Source organism: Crocodylus porosus, unplaced genomic scaffold, assembly GCF_001723895.1.
Source record: "Crocodylus porosus isolate Cpor-Errol unplaced genomic scaffold, CroPor_comp1, whole genome shotgun sequence".
Classification (NCBI taxonomy): Eukaryota; Metazoa; Chordata; order Crocodylia; family Crocodylidae; genus Crocodylus; species Crocodylus porosus.
The window spans coordinates 13,356,717-13,377,470 of NW_017728928.1; the positions used below are offsets into that span (position 1 = coordinate 13,356,717).

Sequence of the window (20,754 nt, forward strand, 5' to 3'; positions counted from 1 at the left end):
GGGGGGGGGGGGAGTTAAATCCAAAATGCTCAGATTAACAAAGAATTTGCTATTTTTAAAACAGAGAAAAACCAAGATCCTTGTTCATTCATACATACAGTGTTTCGGGGAATACGCTAGGTACCAACAGGGAGGAACCCAGTACTTCAGGTCAGGGACATCAGAGACAGTTTGTGGATCAGATTAAGCCCGCAAAGCCTCCTCACCAGCCTGCAGTGTTGCCTGTGGGTCTCAAACCAGCCCCATGCACCACCTGCAGCATGCACAAACCTGGCCCTGCACTGCACATGGCATACAACGCTGGCTTCGGTGCATGTGGCACCTGTGCTGGACAAGCTGTGAATGCTAGATCTGGGGCCAACCTGGATCAGACCCTGGAGCCAGCATTCAGGACTGAGGCTGGCATATGCAGCCCGGGTCACGTGGGACTGTAGCCAGTGCTCAGGCTGCATCTGGGTTTGTCTGGGACATGTACTGCAAACAGCAACAATGGGAAGCCGGCTTGCGGGCTCAATCTCTCCCGTGGACCAGCCCCACACCTCTCACCTAGTCCACAGGAAGACCCTAGCGTCCAAAGAGCAGAAAACCCAGCTTAAAACAGGTCTGCAAAGGCCCATGGGTCAAAAAAACTGACTGATGGCTCACCCTTATTGCCAACATCTTAAACTCCATTTGAGATAATCCGAACAACTCTTCTCCCAAAAGAAGAGAGATAAGAATGGACCATGGAGGCTTGAATGGACATAGACCTTGGCATGGGGAAAAGAGCATGAGAACACCAAGCCCGTGATATAAGGAAAGAATGGGAGACCAACCCTGTCATGAGGGCAGGGAGTTCCCAAAATGCAGGAGGATGGGTGGCACGTGGGGACTTGACAGGGGAAGATGGAAGGATGCAGGGGACCCCAGTCAATGCAGCGAGCTCAGCCTATGGAAGCAGTGTGCTACCGTTTAGAAAGTCAAATAGGAACAGAAAAGCTGATCTAGGAATGCTGGGAATATCCAGAAACTGAAAGTCTCACCCTAGAGTCTTTTCCTACTACACATCAATTGGAGGAGATTTATGCCATGAATGTTGGAGATTTATGCCATGAATGACATTCCAGGTCTCTAGCATGTGGTCTTGTTTCCTGCCTTACTGTTTTTAGCAGCCCCAGCTTGTGGGATGCACTGACCACCACCTGATGCTGTGGAAGCTGCGGCCTAGTTTCAAAAGTATTGGTGCCAACAAGAATCAACTTTCTCCCCAAAAAACCTACACAACCAACTGAACATCTTCCAAAATGTTTTGGGACTCTTCATTCCTGGGGTTGTTACATAATACCAGTAAACCAACATACCGCTTTCTAGGACAGGGGAGAGAGATTGAGATAATGCTCAGAAGCAGCATTCAGGCTGAGAGACTTTGCAAAGTATCTACTAGCCTCAAGTCTCTGAAGTCCCCAGGAAGCAAGCTCTCTCCAGGTTGCCTCTAGCCTTTCCCTGGTCCACAGCCCTCCCTTGGAAACCAGCATAAGGGAGTTTGTGGCAAACTCTATGAGAAGTGATGGAGTCAGCTATGTGAATACCAGCCTACTCAGGACCTTCCCCGAGGCCAGCAATTCTCAATCTTGTTCGACTCAAGCTATCCCTCAGAAAGTGCCAGCTTCTACATTTCAATTATTTCTTGACTACAGAAAAAGGAATAGAGTAATTCTTCTGTTGGAAACTCAGGAAAACCAAACCAGGTCAGAATGTTTCAGGCACTCTAGATTCCTGTGCAAAATCTCTGTTCATCTTGTGAATCGTGTAGGTGTCTGCATGCCAAACAGCAATGTTGTGCAGCATACCACAGCACCTTTAAAAGGATGCCACATCTTCCAGTGAGAATCACGGACCTAGGCCTTCTCATAGCAGGTCTCTTGCCCACAAACCCCTGTTCCTAGCAGACTCGAATTAGATTACAAAGAGAAACCCGAGATGCATGTTGCTGACCTTTCTCTACAAGCAATGCACTAGACATGCCAGTTAGCTGGACAGGATGACTGTGCTGGAGAATTTACCTTCATGAGCTATTGCAAATGTTGAACACTGCAGCTGGAGGAATGCAGGGCTCTCACCAGTTCCCTGGCTATACTTACCTCCCAGTGGTCTCCCCTAGGGTGTGCGTGCTACCAAAAATCCAGTCTCATTCCAACTGCTTTGTGCTAAGACGGTTACAGGAGTTCAAAGATTAGAGCATCTGCTCCATAAAAAGCTGCCCTGCGTGACCATGCAGGCACTAATCAGAAATACTGCTATAATCTGAAGAGAAAGCAGCGGGCGGGGGAGGGACGGGACAAAAAACAAAGCAGAAGCCCATGCATCATAGTGGAAGAGATTGAATTAAAATCTAAAATGTGCATGGTGTGTTTTCAACATGAACGCCAAAAATCACAGAATACGTTACATTAACATGATATTGAAGCTACTGCCATGTTCACTATGCCAGTGTAAGCCATAAATTCAACTGAAAGTTTCTTTCATTACTGTGAAAGGAAGCCAGTAGGTTCAGAACTGAAACTAATGTCTAAGCTAACACTTTGGCTTTAACTCATGCCACTAAGAACAGAACAGAAAGCCACAGCATGACTAAAAAAAAAAGAGGCCAGAATCTAAGCCTGGACTTTTCCCAAAGCTTCAAAGATCAAAACTGAAAAATTTTGAGAAGACTCTCTCACACTTTTGCATTCTCTTCCATTACCTACAGATGCACATACAATTAGAGTTTCTTAGGAACAAGTTGTTCTCACTAGTTTTTAAACCTTCCACTTAGGAGCACAAGAAAAAAAGAAAACCAATAGATTTTCCAGTCCCCATTGAAGATGGCAGGCTGTCCTGAACAGAGGTCGAGCTGGGTACTGAAGCGGCAACACTTAAAAGGAGCTGCAGACAGAATAGCATCAGTACTGCTGTACGTGGCACTGACAATACCTGGACAGTGGCAGACAGTTTGTCGCCCACACTCAAGATGATAACATCAAACTAGAGAACGTGAAGCGACGTTCGGAACCAACAGCTTATCATACAGAAAGCTATAGAAAGGCTTAAAGGAGCTATAACTGTTCAAAGGGGAAGGGAAAAACCAGGAATCTATATGCTAAAGATGGAGAAGGTAAATGGCAACACTGGCATAAGAATAAAGGTGCATAAGAGTAGCCATTAAGATAATTAGATTGGCTATCAAGTCCCATAAGAGGGCTGAGGCCCTGGAACAACCTTCTAGAAGCAGTAGTACGGGTGAGCAACCTCAAAGATTTTGGAATAGAACCAGATACATTTTTGTATGGACCTAATGGATATTTACCCAAATCCAAGACTACTTTGAATTTAAGATGACACCTCAATAATTAAATTCTAGACATGGAAAACTTCTAAATTTGTTATACTTTTTCATGTCTAGACTCTAATTATTGGAGGGCCATCTTGAATTCATCATCCTACCACTGTAACAGGGAAAGAAGCAGCGGGGAGGGGGCAGTTTAAGTGGCCTAAGCCATATCCCCTGCTCCATCCCCCCAGTGCCTCCATGCTCCAGCCTCCCTCACTCCATGGTGATTGCTCCCCCACAACACCTGCCACTCCCCCTCATCTGCACATACCTGCTTTTGCCCCAACTGTGTGCTCCATGTCCCAGGCCACAGCAGGGCCTGGACCCACGGCCACAGAGGGTAAGCAGCAGCGGCAAGATGGGGGGAGAGGAGGGGCAGCAGACACAGTGTGGGGAGGCAGCTGCTGCTGCAGCTCCAACTCCAACCTTGGGCTGGGACCGGAGCCAGAGCAGCTGCCTACCTTCCCCAACCTGTACCCAAATCTAAGACAAGGGGCTCCTCTTCCCCCCCCCCCCCCGCAAATTGAAGGGTGGAGGGGGGCAAATTGTGTCTCAGATCTGTGTAAATACAGTATACAATCTTATTTCTTGCAGTAGGGAAAGATCGGACTCCAACACAAAAGGCCGCTTCCAGTCCCATGCTAGTAAGCGGCAATGCTTCGAGAGCTGATTCTACCTCAATTTGTACCTCACTCCCCTTGTAGCATTTTCACCATCCACACTCCTTGGCCCTTTATGCTGTGTGTAGTTGTGAATAATGGGAAACTGCACACTAAAGTGAAGAGCCTTGAGACTGGTGGCAGAGGATGCCCCTGGGACAACTTCACAACCACACATTTCCAGGCTTGCCTGGCACATATCTGCCAGAGTGGTTAGGCCGGGTGTGCTTGGAAGGAACCCTCCTGGGAAACATCAGCCATGCTGTGTTGACATGGTCTCAGACTGCTGTTACTCTCACACAGGTAAAAAAAAAAAACCAAAATCAAAAACCTGAGTTTCTTTCACTTCCCCTGCGAGGGGCTGAGAACTCAGCCTGGCAGCGGGAGGCGCTTCCCACAGCTGGGCTCAGTTCCCAGCAGCTCAGCCCTGGGGAACTGAGCCCAGCTGTGGGAAGCGCCTCCCGCTGCCAGGCTCAGCTCCCAGCAGCTCGCAGCCCTGCGGACGTCAGCCGGGTGGCAGGTGCTGGCCCTGCCCGCCTTCCATCACGGGGCTGAGCTCCATGGGGCTGGCGGAGCCGATCGGAGCACAGCCCTGGTTCTCCCCCGTCTCCCACCACCTGGCTGGCTGCTTCGAGATTTGAAACGTTTCGACTGGCCTCATTTTGTTTCGAGGCCGTTTTGAAGCCCTTCGTTTCAATTTCGCTGTTTCTAGCTCAAAATGAGTCAAAACAGAATTGAAACGGAAACAGCCAGCAAAACTTCGCACAGCCCTAGAGTTCAACGCTAAGCATAAGGTGGCAGATTTACACTGCATGCTAGGAGAGATGCTTCGTTGTACCTGTGAAGAACAATTCCCCAACCCCACACCCAGCTAAACAGAGGAAGTTTCTAGCCTTGGTGGCCTGAAGGGCAGATATGCGAATTCAGCCACATATGTCAGTGGTTACGTGGGGTGAATAGGTGGTTAACTATGCCGACAATGAGTGCACCACTGCACAAAATCTTACTGTGCTGTTTTTATGGAAACGATGAAAAAGCGAGTGGCAATAAGTCTGAGGCTTTGGTGTCTCTATAAAGAGAGCGTGCATAGCCTTTAGTAGCATTGATGGATGTATTTAATAGAAACACCAGCTCATGAACTGGGAAGAAGCTGCAGAGAATGGAGATGCTTGGGGGGTCAACAGTAAAACGAATGAGGGTCTATTATTACCTCTCTCAGTGCTTCCTATGCAGCAGGGTCTCTCAAAAATGATGCTGGCCTTTAAATTTCTCCCTTCCTCCTTTGTCATTTTGTCCGCTCTTGTACACCAGAGCCAAGAAGAAGAACCTCATATGTCCTCTGAGCTCTTCTGGATATAGAGAGATAACAAGTGAAGAGTTTTGCTCCAATGACTATGATGTCTCCCCAGTTCCTACGTACACCTGCTAAAATCAACTGAAATATTTCAGCTAAACCTGTGACATCTCCCACCTTCTGAGACTGAAGGTGCATGCACCACACACCAAGCAAGAGACTTGACTGCAATATATGTAGGCAGATATGAAATGGGTTTAACCCAGGCAGCAACAAAACCACAATTGCACAGATTCAATTCATTGCTACTGGCACCTGAGCAAGTAGGATGAGAGCTAGCACAGGTCTTTTTTTTACCTGTACTGCAGCCACCTGTTTAATTGAAGTATACATACAGCAGTTACCGTCAGAGAGCTGGCTTGTTTTTGGCATTCTGAAAACCTCCTTTAGCCAGATACAAATTTTAGAAGCAGATCAACTTGAGAAAGGGCCTTCTGAGATGACTTTTTTGGCTAGTAAAAGTAAGGTTCTAGCTAAGTTTCTAGAAACGCTATGGCAGGGGAATTTTTCCCTCCCCTTAAAGGATGCCAAGTAAACCAAGCTATAGACTGCACCTCTACGCACCCTGGATTGTACAATCTCATAACATTTCAGAATAACGATATCTATCAGTTTACCTAAAATTTTCTTTCCTGGAGCAATAAGGTCTACAGACTGCTTCAGTGGGTACTTTCAGTCTGTCCACAGCGAGGAAGCATCCCCCCACAGGATGCGTTCCAGTTGGGAAAATTTCTACTGGCAGGATAATTCAAGTCTATTTTCTTAAATTGCAGACTGTACTAATTACATTGAGGGAAAACCATGATGATTTCTCCTACTACATAGAGCAGGAACTGCCCCAAACAACACATATTCGAATCTTTGGAGGTCAATTTACCTTTTTATTTGGCTGCTTTGCCTCCAGGGCAGGCTAGATTTGTAGACTTTATTAAATCAATCAGAGGAAGGCTTCTGATAACCAGAGGTAAAGTGTTCCTATTTTTCTTCATGCTAGAGTCCAAAGATCCATTACAGCAGGATTTACACAGTAGCGAAAGCCGAGCACGGCGAGAATCAGGCCCATTCTTCAGAGCTGCAAGCTACCAGCTTCTTTTGGGTATCAGGGGATGAACAAAAGTGGCCTTGGCTAATGACTTTAGGATCACGGTAAAGAATTTGTTGAATGTATGTATTCAAAGCCACAGGGTTGCCTAACAAATCTCAGTTAAGGAGGATTATAAATATGCTTCCAGGACTGACAGTACTAATCAATGGAAGAAAAAGGTATTTCTTGAACTTATTGTGGACTTATTGAGAATAGAAGAGCTAAGCTGAGGGAGAAAAAAAAGTCTCCCTGAAATGCACTTTAGGACGCTGCTGGGAATTATCATTAAGCCAAAATACTAGTTGGCTGTTTGAAATAAAATGAAACTTCCTTCAGAACGCTTCTGCACGAAGCACGCCCGAGCCAAGAGACAGGACTGGGTAGAAGGGAATACGTTCCCATGCTGGCAGTGGCCACTAGTTCGATTCTGCAGCAAAAGGGGGGAACAGGATTGGAGGGGGGCCACGGACTTACTGTGTTCACGCACAATTGTAGCCATCATGGCTCTACCAACAACCGAGCGTCAAAACCAGCCAATCTTTCAGGACATCGAGGCTCTTGCTCTACTTCTTTGATTTTAGAAACAAGTAAAGACCCTTCCAGAAATTAAGAACGTGAAACCAGGACCATCTAGAAGCTACATGTCACTGAACACATTTCTAATCCACAGCATGAGCCAACCTTGCAAAATTGCCAGGAATATTTACTAGACCACAAGAGGTGTCCTTGCCCACCTTGTAAGGGTGACTGGTATTAAGAAGAAAAGTTCATGCAATAGCCTTAGATTTTTTCACTTAGATGAATAACTATTCATAACAGATCCAAACCCCCAGAACAGCAAAGATATCCAACAAAACCAGAGCACTTACTACAATCATGAAATGGCAACACTCTGAGCATATGCAGCATGTAATTAATTAATAATGGCCATTGAGGAAGAAGGGATCACATGCCTAGTGAAGCTCTGTCCTCACTGATGATTTCAGTAAATGTGCCTACCAGGAATGTGTATTAGGTGCAGGTTCCAGGTTTTTATCATCATGCCTACCCCAGCTTAAAGACAGTCTTAGTCTCATTGACAGAATACTTAACACATCAGCAGGCCAGTTATGTTAGCACTCCCAACACAGCAAGCACCAGCTGACTGAACTAACATCAGCAACAATGAGAAATTTTTGCAATAACTTTCCCCGTAGAAACAGCCATACAGATCCCACAACATTAACAAGTAGAAAGCGCTTTGAACTGAAGCGCTACATAAGCCCCAAGTATTGTTAGCAGCAGAGAAACGGCACCATTGCTTAAAACAGCAATTCATATATGGAATCTTTTATCCGTGAATTAAAACAATGGCTTTTGAAAGAGAGGTATAATCAGTCACGATGGCACTAATTCCAGATCCTCTAGTGCTAATGTATTTTATTATTACGAAGGCTTATCTTCCACTAACTGTAATGGAAATGCTGCCCAGTTATTCCAATTTAAATTTATTAAGAAACACAAAACAGGCAGTTACCTTGCAATTAATAGTTCTCTTCCCACCTGGCCACCTTGTCCATCTCTGAGCCCCATTCTTACCTGAGAGAAGAGTTGGTACCATCCCAAACAGGTCGGAAGCGCTTATCACCTAGACTGCATCACCTAGACTGCATTTCATGTATGCTAACCGGGGAGCTACACACAGCACCAGCGTTGAGATTGTACAGCATGAAATAATTACTGCTTAGTGGAGCAGTGATACAGCTACCTCCAGTCTGCCAGACTCAAGAGACTGTAACTAAAGGCTATGAGACAATACATCACAAATACAGAATGAGCCGAGGATCCCCACTGCAAACTTATTATTGAGAAAAGAAATCAAACTAATTGAATGATAGTGACTCCCCTTCCTTTTCCAGAAAGCTTACCCACAGCTCCTCTCACCACCCTCAGGTTGTTCAACTATTTCATCCCAGAGATGCATGTTGACAATGGAGACCAATAAAGCAGAAGTCCTGACTTTAAAAGTGCAGTCCCTGCAGCAGGGAACAAACCCATATTTGCAGTCCTAAATAAGTGGCACCATGCAAAAAGAGCTTGCTGTCAAGGGGTGGGTGACTGTTTCGAGCTGCTGAAGAACTGAGCCACTTGGTTAAAGTTAGACACCAAAGTATCTGGCTTGGAAAGTCCTGGCCCAAAGCTGAAAAAAGAAAAACAAGCAAATGAACTGCCCAGTTTCGTGCTTATCTGCCCTTACCCGGTAGTACCTCTCTCAGCATTTGTGTACCCTCAATGAGAAGCCTCCCACACAAGCAGCAGAGAAAGGGGAACAAGGCCAAGAGACAATTTACACTAGCTTATAATTATTCATTGGCTTGTTAATACCAGCGGAGTGCTTGGCCTTGTACAAGGTCATGCTTCACAAGGAGATTACCAGCTGATGTCCTCTCTCCAACAGCTTCACACTCTCATTACTAAGGATGCCAGCAACATATGAATGCTCACACAGTACTTCCCATTAGTATCCACGTACATACGTGTACCCACACACTCCCTGAAAAGAATATGTTAAGCTTAAAACTGAGAAGGGTTTCTTTAAAATATGCAGTGTTAACAGGTGAAGACGTATTGTTTTCAAATCCTTCCATCTTGAACTGGTACCTTTCACCTTAATCTACCTGGAGAAATAGATAGCCTAGGAAAGGGGAAAGGACACTGACCACTGCCTTAAAACCTTTAATAAAACCACCAGAGGCCCCCAAAGGATGACGAGATTGAACAGTCACAAACTCCTCCATGACCATTTCAGGCTGGACATAAGAACCTCTTTACTGCCCGAGCCCCCAAGGTCTGGAACAGCCTGCCACCGGAGGCGGTTCAAGCACCTACTCTGAACGCCTTCAAGAGACATTTGGATGTTTATTTTGCTGGGATCCTATGACCCCCGCTGACTTCCTGCGCCGGAGCAGGGGCTGGACTGGATCTTCCAAGGTCCCTTCCAGCCCTAACGTCTATGAATCTATGAAATATGCTGCAGGAAAAAAGCCATTAACTTAACAGTTTCTCCTATCAAAGCAGTTTGCTTCATTAGTGTCCAAAATACTTTTATAGATGCATCTCCCTATCCCCATCTATTAAAAATAGAGGATTTTTTTTCCACCTGGTAGTTAAATGTTCAAAAAGAGTGTGTCACTTCCTCTACAGGGCCAAAGCAATTCCTTATGGTAACATACCTGTAATAAAACACCACCACCAGTCTGGAGAAAAAAAATGCTCAATCCCACTTCTGTTGCTGCAAACACACAGTCCCATGCACAACAAGCTGCCACACTTGATCTGGGAATGAAGGCAAGCTACAGCTAATACAAGATATTGAGCTGGGGCACTGCAGTATCAGTGAGGGACAGTCACACCCTGGGCTACCCCCTCTATGTCAGGGAGAGGCCCTAAACTGAAAGATGCAAAGCAACAATTCCAACATTTTCCATCTAATAAGCTTTCTTTTGGCGCTTAACTTAATTTAGGCCCTTTCATTCTTGCCAGATTGTGTCCAAAATAATTGTGTTCTACATACAAGAGGCTCCTCTTTCAAGTTGTCATTTGTCCCAGGTATTATTCTCACTTTTCCCTTGAGCACTGGAGTGTTGCTTTCGGACAGCTACCATGTTTCACACCGCTGGTAGCCACTGTAATTTTGTGTGCGTAGTTTATTAAGTATATAGGATTGACAGGAGGGAAAAATTTAAGAGAGACATCTGTCAACTGGAAAATGATATTCGACTAAACATGTTGTAGCTTCTATAATAGACATCAGCAGGAACCTGGGTTTTCCATTTCCTATGGAAAACGAAGAAAAATGTGGATTTTCCCCTTTACACAAGGAAAAGGCAAGGGGACCCATGCCCCCCAGATCTGTGCCCAGGGCAGGCTGCCCACTGCAGCTCCGCAACCCGCCACTCTCCTGCTGGGCTGGGGAGGGCCCCAGGGGTGTGACCTGATGTGGCAGGGCAGAGCTGGGCCAGGTGGGGAAGCTCCTTGCCACTGCTCTGTGCTGCCCTGGTGAGCAGGCTCCTGAACGCACAGCAGCAGCAGGGGCAGCAGCATGGAGTTGTGCCCCTCATTGCTGCTGCATGGGCAGGGGATGTGTTGCCAGGGCAGCGTGGAGGTCACAGCAGCAATGAGCTTCTCGGCGCAGCCCCTCTCTGCCATGCTGGGTTGCACCTGCTGGGCTACGGAGGCCCCAGGGGAGGGCAACAGGGCAGGAGCCTGCCCCCACCCCATGCACAGATCAGCACACAACAGCAGGGAGCCATCACACCCCCCCACCTAAGCCTGCAGCAGGCGAGGGAGCTGGGCTCTGCTCCGGTGCAGCAGCTGCCACCTCCTCCCAGGGGCAGGGGGCTGTGGGCCCAGGCCCTGTAGCCCTGGCAACTGGGGGCGGCGGGAAGGAGTGAGGGGCCTTTCATTTTAATCATGGATTTGGGAGGGTTTAATCAGAGAATCTGCGGGGTTTTTTTAAAATCAGGAAAAACCAGAATCTCTGGTTATCAGTAAATCTCCAATAGCACCACTGACAAAAATATTAACAAAAACCAATCTATTTTGCACATTTGATAGCACTGCCTTTCCAGCTGGTTTTACCGTGTCCTCTGAATGCTCAGGTTATCCCTTTCTAAAAACAACCTTGGACCATCAACAGGTGAGCAAAGAAACCCTTCTACTCTAAAAATAATGGATTTCCTTTTTAAATGACAGCACTACTTAAGGAGTATAATATGCAAATTGAGCTTTGCTGAGGTTACACCAAATTCAAGTTGGGAACAGTTCTTAAAAAAAAAAAAAAAAAGCTATTGCATCAGCTTGAGCAGTTGCACAACATCCCTGGTAATTAAGAGCAGGCTTCCAGGCAGACCTGTAAAGAAATAAGCAGGTGCGATAATGACAGCAAATAGGATCCTTACTACTTGAGAGCACTTGAAAAACAGTTAGTTTGTTTTAAGAAAGGGAGACTACTGATCACTACCAATTCAAAACCATTTTTTAAGAAAAATATTTCTTTTCCCCAACCTGTATTAGAGACCAGTAATATACAGGAAAAACTACCAGCTGTTTCCATATCAAGTGCTGTCACATGTACAACGTAAAGCAGTGAGAGAGCAAATTTTAAAAACATATTTATATTATTAATGTCTTCTTAGGTGTCAGGTGCGACCATAGGTATAAACACGTATTTTCTATCCTGATCATCGAAAAAATAGAAGCGCATAGTAAAAAAGGGAACAGGCGCAGTGGAAACAATGAAGCAGGTTCTTCCTAGCTAGCTAGCATATAGGAAGGTGTTGTCAATGTTCAGAGCCTTTGAAATCCCACAGGTAATTAAAACAGTCAAACAGTCAGGTGGGATGGGGCTTTTAGCTCTGCAAATGTCAGTTATTACGGCTGTTTCCAGCATCAACACAGACACCAAAATGTTCAAAATAACATTTCTTTTTTCTCAAGAGAGGAGGGGCCTAGGGAAAGCAGAGGTGGGCAAGTAAAATCTTTCACTCAAAAGGAATCTGGCAGAAAAATCCTGGTGTTCGAGCTGTCTGCAACACTCCAAGAGAGAAAGCAACCTTCTCCATGCTGTTTGAAGGCACTCATCTGTGGAGGTCAGCACCCTGACTTGTACAATGTCAATGAAAAAGAATCTCTCATGAAATCATAGAAAATTAGGGCTGGAAAGGACATCACACGGCCATGTAGTTCAGCCTCCTGCTCCACAGCCTCTCTAGGTGACTTGTTCTGATGCATAACCACCTTCATAGTGAGAAAATCCTCCCTAATCTCCAACCTGAATTTCTTCTGCTGCAGTTTGAGACCATTGTTCCTAGTCCTGTCCCCTGTGGCCACAGAGGTGCTCAGTGATTCTTCACCAGGACACTGCGAGAGCCTTAAGGGTGCCATGCAACACCGGCACCGTTCAGTGTGCAAACACCTACATGAATAGCAAGATAAACCAGAGATTTCAAACAGGAATCCAGAATGTGTCAAAAGCATTCTTACCTGTTGTGATCTTTCCAAGTTCTCTGCAAGAAAAGAACTGCTCTACTATTTTTTCATGGTGAAAAAAAGAAAACGAGTAAAAGCTAAAAAGTTTTGGGGTGTTGGTTATAGCCATGTTGGTCTAGGGACATAGGCAGACCACGTTCTTTGGGTAGATGTGATGTCTTTTATTAGGCCAACTAAACAGTTGGAAAAATTTGTTCTTTGTAAACTCTCTGGCACAAGCACCCTTTTTCAGGCATAGGGACACTTTTCCTATGCCTAAAGGAGGATGCTTGTGCCCGAAAGCTTGCAAAGAACAATTTTTCCGACTATTTAGCTGGCCTAATAAAAAGGCATCACAGTTACCCAAAGAACCTTATAAAGCTAAGAGTTGGCATTTTCTGAGGGGTACCTTGAGTCTAACGAAGGGTATGGTGTGCCTTGAGTCTGAAGTGGCTGAGCACCACTGGCCTGCCTTCAACCTCATTTATAAATACTTTTAGGAATTTGACGACTTATCAGATAATACTTGCCAACCATTTCCCCACTTCCCTCACCATTAAATAATCCTAGTTCCTTCAACCTTTCTTCAGAATTTACATTTCCTAGGCCTCATAATAGGCCTAATAATTTTGGTCACTCTTTGCTGGACCCTTTTCAATCTGTCCATATCTTTATTTATTTATTTTGATATATATATAGGACCCAAACTGGCCACAGGCAAGTACTCCAGGTGAGGCCTCTCTCATGCCAAACAGCGCAGAAGAATAACTTCCCTTGATTTGCAAGTAACATTCCTGTTAATACAACCCTGTTAGCTTTTCTTCCAGTAAAAATCACACTGCTGGTTCATATTCAGCTTCTGGTCCATTGCAACATCCCTCCCCCTCCCCTCCAGTCCTTTTTCTGCAATACTGCAGCCTAAACCAGTGGTCTCCTAAGTGGGGTGTATGCACCCAGGGGGTGCGCAAGACGATCCACTGCGGTGCGGGAAGAAAATATTAGAACTTCTATTTCTATAAATATATATCGGGGGTGCATGCTCAAAGTTTTTTTACTGATAGGGGTGCGCGATCAAAACAGTTTGGAGATCACTGGCCTAGACGATCATTCCCCTGTCTGTATTGGGGAAGATGGTCAAGGCAAAAAGTGCACACGTGTCAATGGCTGGCAAGATTTTCACCCATTTGTCTTACAGGTCCATTTAAAAAAAAGGTAATATTTTTACTGTTCAACAATCATGGGAGCTTAGCTGATCTCAGATGCAGTTAATACCCAAGACATCACAGTGAACACAGCTAACTTTCAACCCCAAGGCTGGCACTGGAAAGAGATGCTGCATCTCCACACATCTGCCAGATTAAAGTTTTAAATAAAGATTATGGCTAGACCTGGCATAATCATGTGTGGATTTCATAGCATGCCTATTGACCCACCATGTTCACACTAGAATTCATGTTAGTATCTGCTTCTCCAAGGCTGTATACCCTTCTCCTGCTGTTACTCAGATGTTTGAGATCCCTGGGGGTTTACAGGATTTCATTTTATATGAAAATACTTATGATGATCCTCAAGTCTATGCTGTCAGAGTCAAACATATCAAAGTCCTCAACCCGCAGAGCAAAATGGAAAATTAAGTCAAGGGCAAGTAACCTTGCAATGGATATTCAGAGGATTGGAACAGGTTATCCATTAAAGTGATTCAATTTTACAGAGAACTGCAAAAATTCCAGTAAGCCTTTTGCTCTTCTCCTGTCTCTAACCGCTGTGAATGTCAGGTGGTTTCAAAGAAATCCCCCGAGACACTGACTGAAATGTCAAAAGCAAGAGGAGAGTTAAGATACAGCTTCTCCGCTCAATAAATACCAATATTAATGGTTTAGGGCATTAAATTTGTGTGCGGCATCAGAACTACAATTCTGCACGGTCATCAGCCTTTATTCATGGCTCCTGACGACGAATCACACTTCTGTGAGCTAGAACCTGTTGAAAGCTCAATGCTCAGCATCTGTGGATTTCTAGACAGAAATCATATTGTTTGGCTTTGAAGATGAAAGGTTTTGCAGCCTCTGGATGTTTTCATCCACTCATGTTTATGCAACATGTACTGTCTAGCTACGATTAGCACCTGAACAGCCCATACGAAAGCCTCCAAATGGGACTGCACAGAAACACTAGATAGCTCAAAAGGACCTCTGGGGTTCCGGTTTTTCTGCCAGGGGATGTGGGGAGTAGGGAAGGAGTACGAGGGGGTTCAAACTTTAGCCTTCCAGGTGTAACAGACATGGTCTCGTCATGCTGTCCTCTTCTCCTTGTCATACATCAGCAACATTTTCTACACATCTGTCCCCACTACTAAGAATTTGGAGTTGAAGCCATCAAGATTCTTCTATACCCTGTAGCATTAGCGCTGCCTAAAGCCAACAGACACACCTCACAGGACGAGATCCTCATTATCAGTCCATGTAACACTGCAGACACAGGTGCTTGGTCCTGAAAGGTATAGTTTGTGATCAAGTGAGAAAGCAACTGAAAGACGTCTGCACAAACATTCACCAGCAGAGCAGACATACTTATTCTGCACACAGCACTGTACCTAGACTCCTCGAGGCCCTGGGCAAACTTTTAGTACCAGGACCCCTTAGCAAGAGATGATGATGATGATAATAATAATTACTACTATTATTGCTATTTGCACCATTTTCAGGGCCCCTTTCTGTCTGGGCCCTGGGCAGCTGCCCAGTTCGCCGATGCCTGTGTCAGGCCCTGTCCACACAATGCTGATGTGGAGCCACATTTAAGCCTACACAAAATGTAAACAATAAAATCCAAACCATGAGGAACCTGGAAACTATGTGGGACTCGTTTCTATAGAAAGAGCATTTGCCTGCACCTATTCTCCTATTCATGAGTCAGCATTTGAGGTCAAGAAACTTTAGCAATGAACAGTGGGAGGGAACAGAAGGCCCGTGTGGGATGAAGCAAAGCTGGATCTGCAATAAGACTTCTGAAGACAGCTACTGGAAACAAGTTCTCTCGCTAACAGAGTTGATCAGCCACTGGATTTGCTCTGAAGGAGCCTTGCTAGCGTGAATCAGTTTGCCAGGCAGGTATGAAAGGAACAAAAACGTTTTCAAGCCAAATTGCCTTTTGGTGCTCGGGAAACTAACGAGGTGGTAGAAGAAACTTCCAACATAGTTCTGCCACAGTACCACGACACTGCTATGCCAGTCACAAGAACAAAAGCAGTGCCGTACCGGGTCAGACCATGAATCCCAGCCCCCTTGCCTTGCTGCCAATACAATGTCATCAGTGTACTCCTGGGCCAGGCAAACAAACTGCTTTACCAGTGCTTTTATGATGCTACATCCAGAGCTTTTTCTAAAGCAGCAGCCCAATGTGGAGATTAAAAATGACAAACACGCACACACCTACCGTACTCATTGCTTGAGAAACAGCAGTAACTTCTTATCTTTGGGATGCAGATGGATATTGCATCTACCCCATTTATTGCTAAACGTGCCCCGTTTATTATTAATGGAGCAAATGCACCCAGACCATGCAGTTGGGTCCCAGGAGTAAAAGGTATCAGGCATAAGAATTCCCACCTCTCACATATTTCCTGGACCATCACAGCAACAATTTCACTTCAGCACCAGGCAAGCACATCTCGTGCTAAGAGCACTGTGACCATGAATAAAGGCTGGTTTGCTGTGGGCCCTGAAATAAGCCATTTAAAGTGGCATCCCCACTGCCAAGATAGTGATACCATGGCACAGGAGTTCTCTCCCTTTGTGAAACTCAGTGTTGGTGAAGAGAATTGAAAAGCTGAACTGGCAACTGGTAAGAGAAGGAAAAGTAGTATTTATGGCAGTTTGTAATCCCTATTCCTATTAAATACACCAACGTGTTTTTGCTCACTGCAGCATTGGGAATATTAAAATATAAGTAACTACTCTTGAGACTTAAGTTAGGTTGGGTACAAGATGTTAATACTGCGAAGGCAGCAATGACTCCTCCTCTTTAGGATGACAAACAATGCCCAGCGGAAACGGCAAGAATTCCAATGTGAAGCACGTTTGCAGTTTTACATCAATGAGAAGAGCTACTCAGTCTTGAAGAATTTGAAGAAGTGGAGGATAAGCCAGGCCAAGGACAGCATGTATTCCCCCAAATACAAGACTATTTCTGAATAGCCAGAGGAGATTTTTAGATTGTTCTGGCATGCAACACCATGTGTGGAAGGCAAAGGAGTCCACAGAGCCAGGACATTCAAAGTCGGAGAAGAATCTTCCTACAGGATTTAGGATTTGGCCAGGAACGAACAATGTTAACAACTTCTTTTTTCAGGTGGGAGAGCCAATGAGTTTTCAGTACTGTCGGCCCCAAATTTGGGTATTATGGTATATTAAATGTAGAATGTAGCTGGGTTGGATTATAATATTAGTCTACAGTATTACCAATACACAGTGCCACAATATGTTAGCATGGGAAAAGCCAGAAAGTTAACTAGAAGCAAAAAGGATTAGTGCCTTATGCTTGTGCATTTCCCAGGCCATTAGGAAGATTTACTTTGAACTTCATGGTTTTAGAAGGACTAAGCGTGAAGTGCTGCAATTCAGTTTACCTGGCAAGAGTTTAGAGAACAACCTTGCAATTTTCTATACTTATAAGCAATTAGTTATCTGCTGCCACCTTTGCATGAAGTTACAACTCGGGGTTTTTCTGCTGTCTCTAAAGCCTGATGCTTGCACTTGCCAGCAAATTCCTTACTTTCTTTGCAAAGATTGATGAATTGAGCTTTATGTCATCCATTTAAAAAAAAATCAAGGAACACCCACAGTTCCACATGGCAAAGCTGAGCTGCAGAGCAAGTGACTTGCTCAATTGCATAAGCCACCCATGGCAGAGCAGGGAAAAGGACTGAAGCTGCTCATTAAAAAGCCTGAGTCTTGGCCACAGGCCTACCTTTGTTCCTTTTCTAGCATAACATGCCAACCAGGAGTTAGGAGAGGAAAGGAGACCGGGAAAAACTGTTCATCTTGTATCCAACATTTTATCAGATCAGCAGTAACTGCGTGAAATAGTTTCTGTGAAAGCAAAATGAGTAGTTTCACCAATAAAGGTGCCATTGAAAGTCTTGTTCAAAACAGTTTAGAAACCTCCCCTATCCTTATTACCGGTTGGTTGCTAATGCCTAAAACTATTGTAACGGCAATAGTTACCATTCCTCCTTCCCAGCCTGCATTACTGCATTTACACTTTGCATCTTCACGTTTGGACAATGAAAGCCATCAGTTTCTTGTGTATTAGCAAAACCTACAGCATTCAGGTCAGAAGTGGTACACAGTTTTATGAACTGTGAACAGATGTGAAATGAAACACCCTACAAGGTTTACCAAAATCACAAATGCAGTCCAAACTGTACCAAACGGCCTCTCGGTTTGGTGAGTATAGGGAAATTTTCAGACGGAGAAGGGCAGAAGGAAGTCAAAGGGATATGTCTTCCTAAATTCCTTCAGCACTTTGGAATTCCCCCAACAACACATTTTATCTGCTAAGTCTCTGACCTTCGCAAAGGAAATAGGGCAATAAAAGAGAAAGGAAAAAGGCTACTGATTTAAACAACCTCTTTTGATTTCTCATAGCAAGAGCGCCAAGCCTTCTGCCTATACTGAAGAGAGGAAAAAAAGGTGCCATGAGAAAATAGATACTGGTGTTTTCTACTCAAGGACCCTGATACGAATCCTAAATTCAAAGCTTCATGCTTTGGGTGCCAAAAATTGATCTAAGAGCTTAATTCCAGTCATTTTTAAAAGAGTTTTCATGTGAAAAGGAATGATTGCCTGATGGACCACAAGTCCAAGAAGGGTTGAAAAATAAATGCAGAAATACTGTGCATGGTACTAATAGCCTTCTGTATTTCATATTGTGTGCCTTAACTGTTCACGTGCCTGGTGATGACAGACCCTAAATTTAGCTCAGACCATTAGCATTTTATGGTCCTACCGATTTCTACTAGAATTACAAATGCACTGATTGCTTTAGAAGTCCAGGGAGGATTCTACAGAGGGAGGTCAAAGACTGCGCAGAGAGCGTCATGCTTGCACTTAGCCCCACAGAGCAGAATACAACCTCTCTGCTGCCAGGATAGCACAGGCCTCCTGTTTTGTTCTGCCTGACGCCCATTCATCACAGACCCCTTTGTATTATGATACAGTGTCCTCTCTCACCCTCTCTTTTGTCTCCCCTGTATGATCAGTCACTGTGTGCAACAATCCCACCGCTAAGCTAACTTTGGGAAGTGGGAGCAGTGGAAAAGCAGGCCTCAAAACCTTCCAGCAATGCCTTGCAGCCCTTCTCAAAGAGGGGTAAAGGGTCACAACTTTCCACAGGCCTGCCTGCCAGCAAGGACCACTGGAGAGAAAAGACGGGTAAATCTGTGAATCCACCCTGGTCTAAAACCTTCAGCTGGGCAAACCTAGCACGGACGTCTCACACGCTCCATATGAGAAGGAGATATAGGATATACGCTGTACTGGCTTCTACCAAGAGTGCAGAAACTCCTTTATGACCTATTCAGAGTTTAATTCACCTTCACATGGGTTTCAAAGCTTTGGGTGGGGAAAGAAGGGGAGGCTCAGTTTCAACCGAAAAGCCCAGGCTGGGCTGGGGTGGCTGCCTCTGGACTTCACATGGTCTGTAGCTGAGACGCAAACAGAACCCAACACCAAGTTTGAATGTGTTGGGACCTGATGTGGCTCCTTTCCCCCCTCCCAAACACGGCAGCAGACACGAGGAACCCGCGCTTCCAAAGGAAACGAGGAATTATTTTAAGCCATGGTGACTCCAGACCACGGCGCTTCTCTGGTTCCCAGCAGCAGCTGTGCAAAGCAGCCCTGCAAGTGGGGCACAGGGCGGCTAGGGGGAGTGCCTGCAGGCTCGGCTGGCTGAGGCAGGCCACCGCGGCCCCCGGGATCCCAGTCCCTCATGCACTGAGGCGGCAACCGGCTTCCAAGCAATGCGCCTTTCATTTAGACATGGCTGCAGCCAATGCATGTACCTGACAGCCAGCCCGGGTGCATGAGGTGGCTGCACACCTGGGGGCAAAACGACTTTAGCAGGATACAAGCAGCAAGGGGGGGGGGGGGAGGTGCCAATGACTTTCAGATCCGGGTGGGGCCCAGCCTGGTAACACAGGCAGTTGTCACGCTGAGCCAGGATTGGGGCTAGGGTGGGGAGGGGTTCTGTGTGCACTTCAATACGTGCAAATATATGCATATATCATAATACATTAACTTAATACGTGGATGGGGAGGGAATTCGGCATGCAGCCCCCACACACCAATATATGCATACTATGCAAATATATACATATATGCCAATGGGCCCATTGAATAAGTAAGTATGAGGGGGTGGGGAGCATGGTTCAGGGTGCAGCCCCTGCACACGAATACAGATACTATGCAAATATATTACATGCACCAATGTCCCCACTTAATATGCAAATATGAAGGGATGGGGGTGGGGTTCAGGATGCAGCCCAGAAAAAAATACATAGATAGTATGCAAATATATTAGGTGTGCTAATATCCCCACTTAACATGCAACTATGAGGGGAGAGGGTTTGGGGTGCAGCCCTCACACATGAAGACATAGGTATTATACAAATATATGAATATCCTCACTTCATATACGAATATGCAGCGATGGGGCATTCAGGGTGCAGCCCCCACAGAGGAATATATAGATATTATGCAAATGTCTACAGATGTCCCCACTTAATATGGAAAGAAGAGGGGATGGGGCAGTTTGGGGTGCAGCCCCCATACCTTAATACCCAGGCATTGTGCAAATACATGCATCTGTGCTAATATCCCCACTTAATAGCAAAGCGGTGGGGACGGGGCCGTCTAGGGCGCACCCCCACGAGCACGCAGGTACTGTGCCGGCCACGCGAGGGTCCCGCTCGACACGCGGACGCGGGCGGACCCGCGCCCCGAGGTGCTCACGAGGCAGCCGGGCCGGGCCCCACCTTGGTCTCCTTGACGTGCTGCTTGACGCCCTCGGGGTACCACTGCACCCGCACGTAGCCGCGGCGCAGGGGGCTGGCTCGGCTCTCGTCCGCGCCGCCGGCCCCGGGCGCGCCCGACTCGGAGCCGCCCGAGCTGCCGGCGCCGGCGCCGCGGCCGCCCTCGTCCTCCTCGGAGTCCGAGTCCTCGCCGTGGATGAGCCGCACTAGGCCGAAGCGCACGGCGCCGCGGTAGCGCCCCGACACCAGGTCGTGCGAGAAGAGCAGGCG

The 20,754-nt window shown here is 46.0% G+C and overlaps 1 protein-coding gene across 1 annotated transcript in view; it reads right to left on the bottom strand.

Annotated features, from left to right (window-relative positions):
- Positions 1–20,754, bottom strand: part of UBE2O (ubiquitin conjugating enzyme E2 O) — a gene marked incomplete at its 5' end in the record, with an annotated part of 91,421 nt that extends 70,667 nt beyond the window's left edge. The window contains one exon of the mRNA XM_019542818.1: positions 20,488–20,754. Within this exon, the coding sequence (XP_019398363.1) occupies positions 20,488–20,754 (267 nt within the window). The remainder of the gene's footprint in view (positions 1–20,487) is intronic.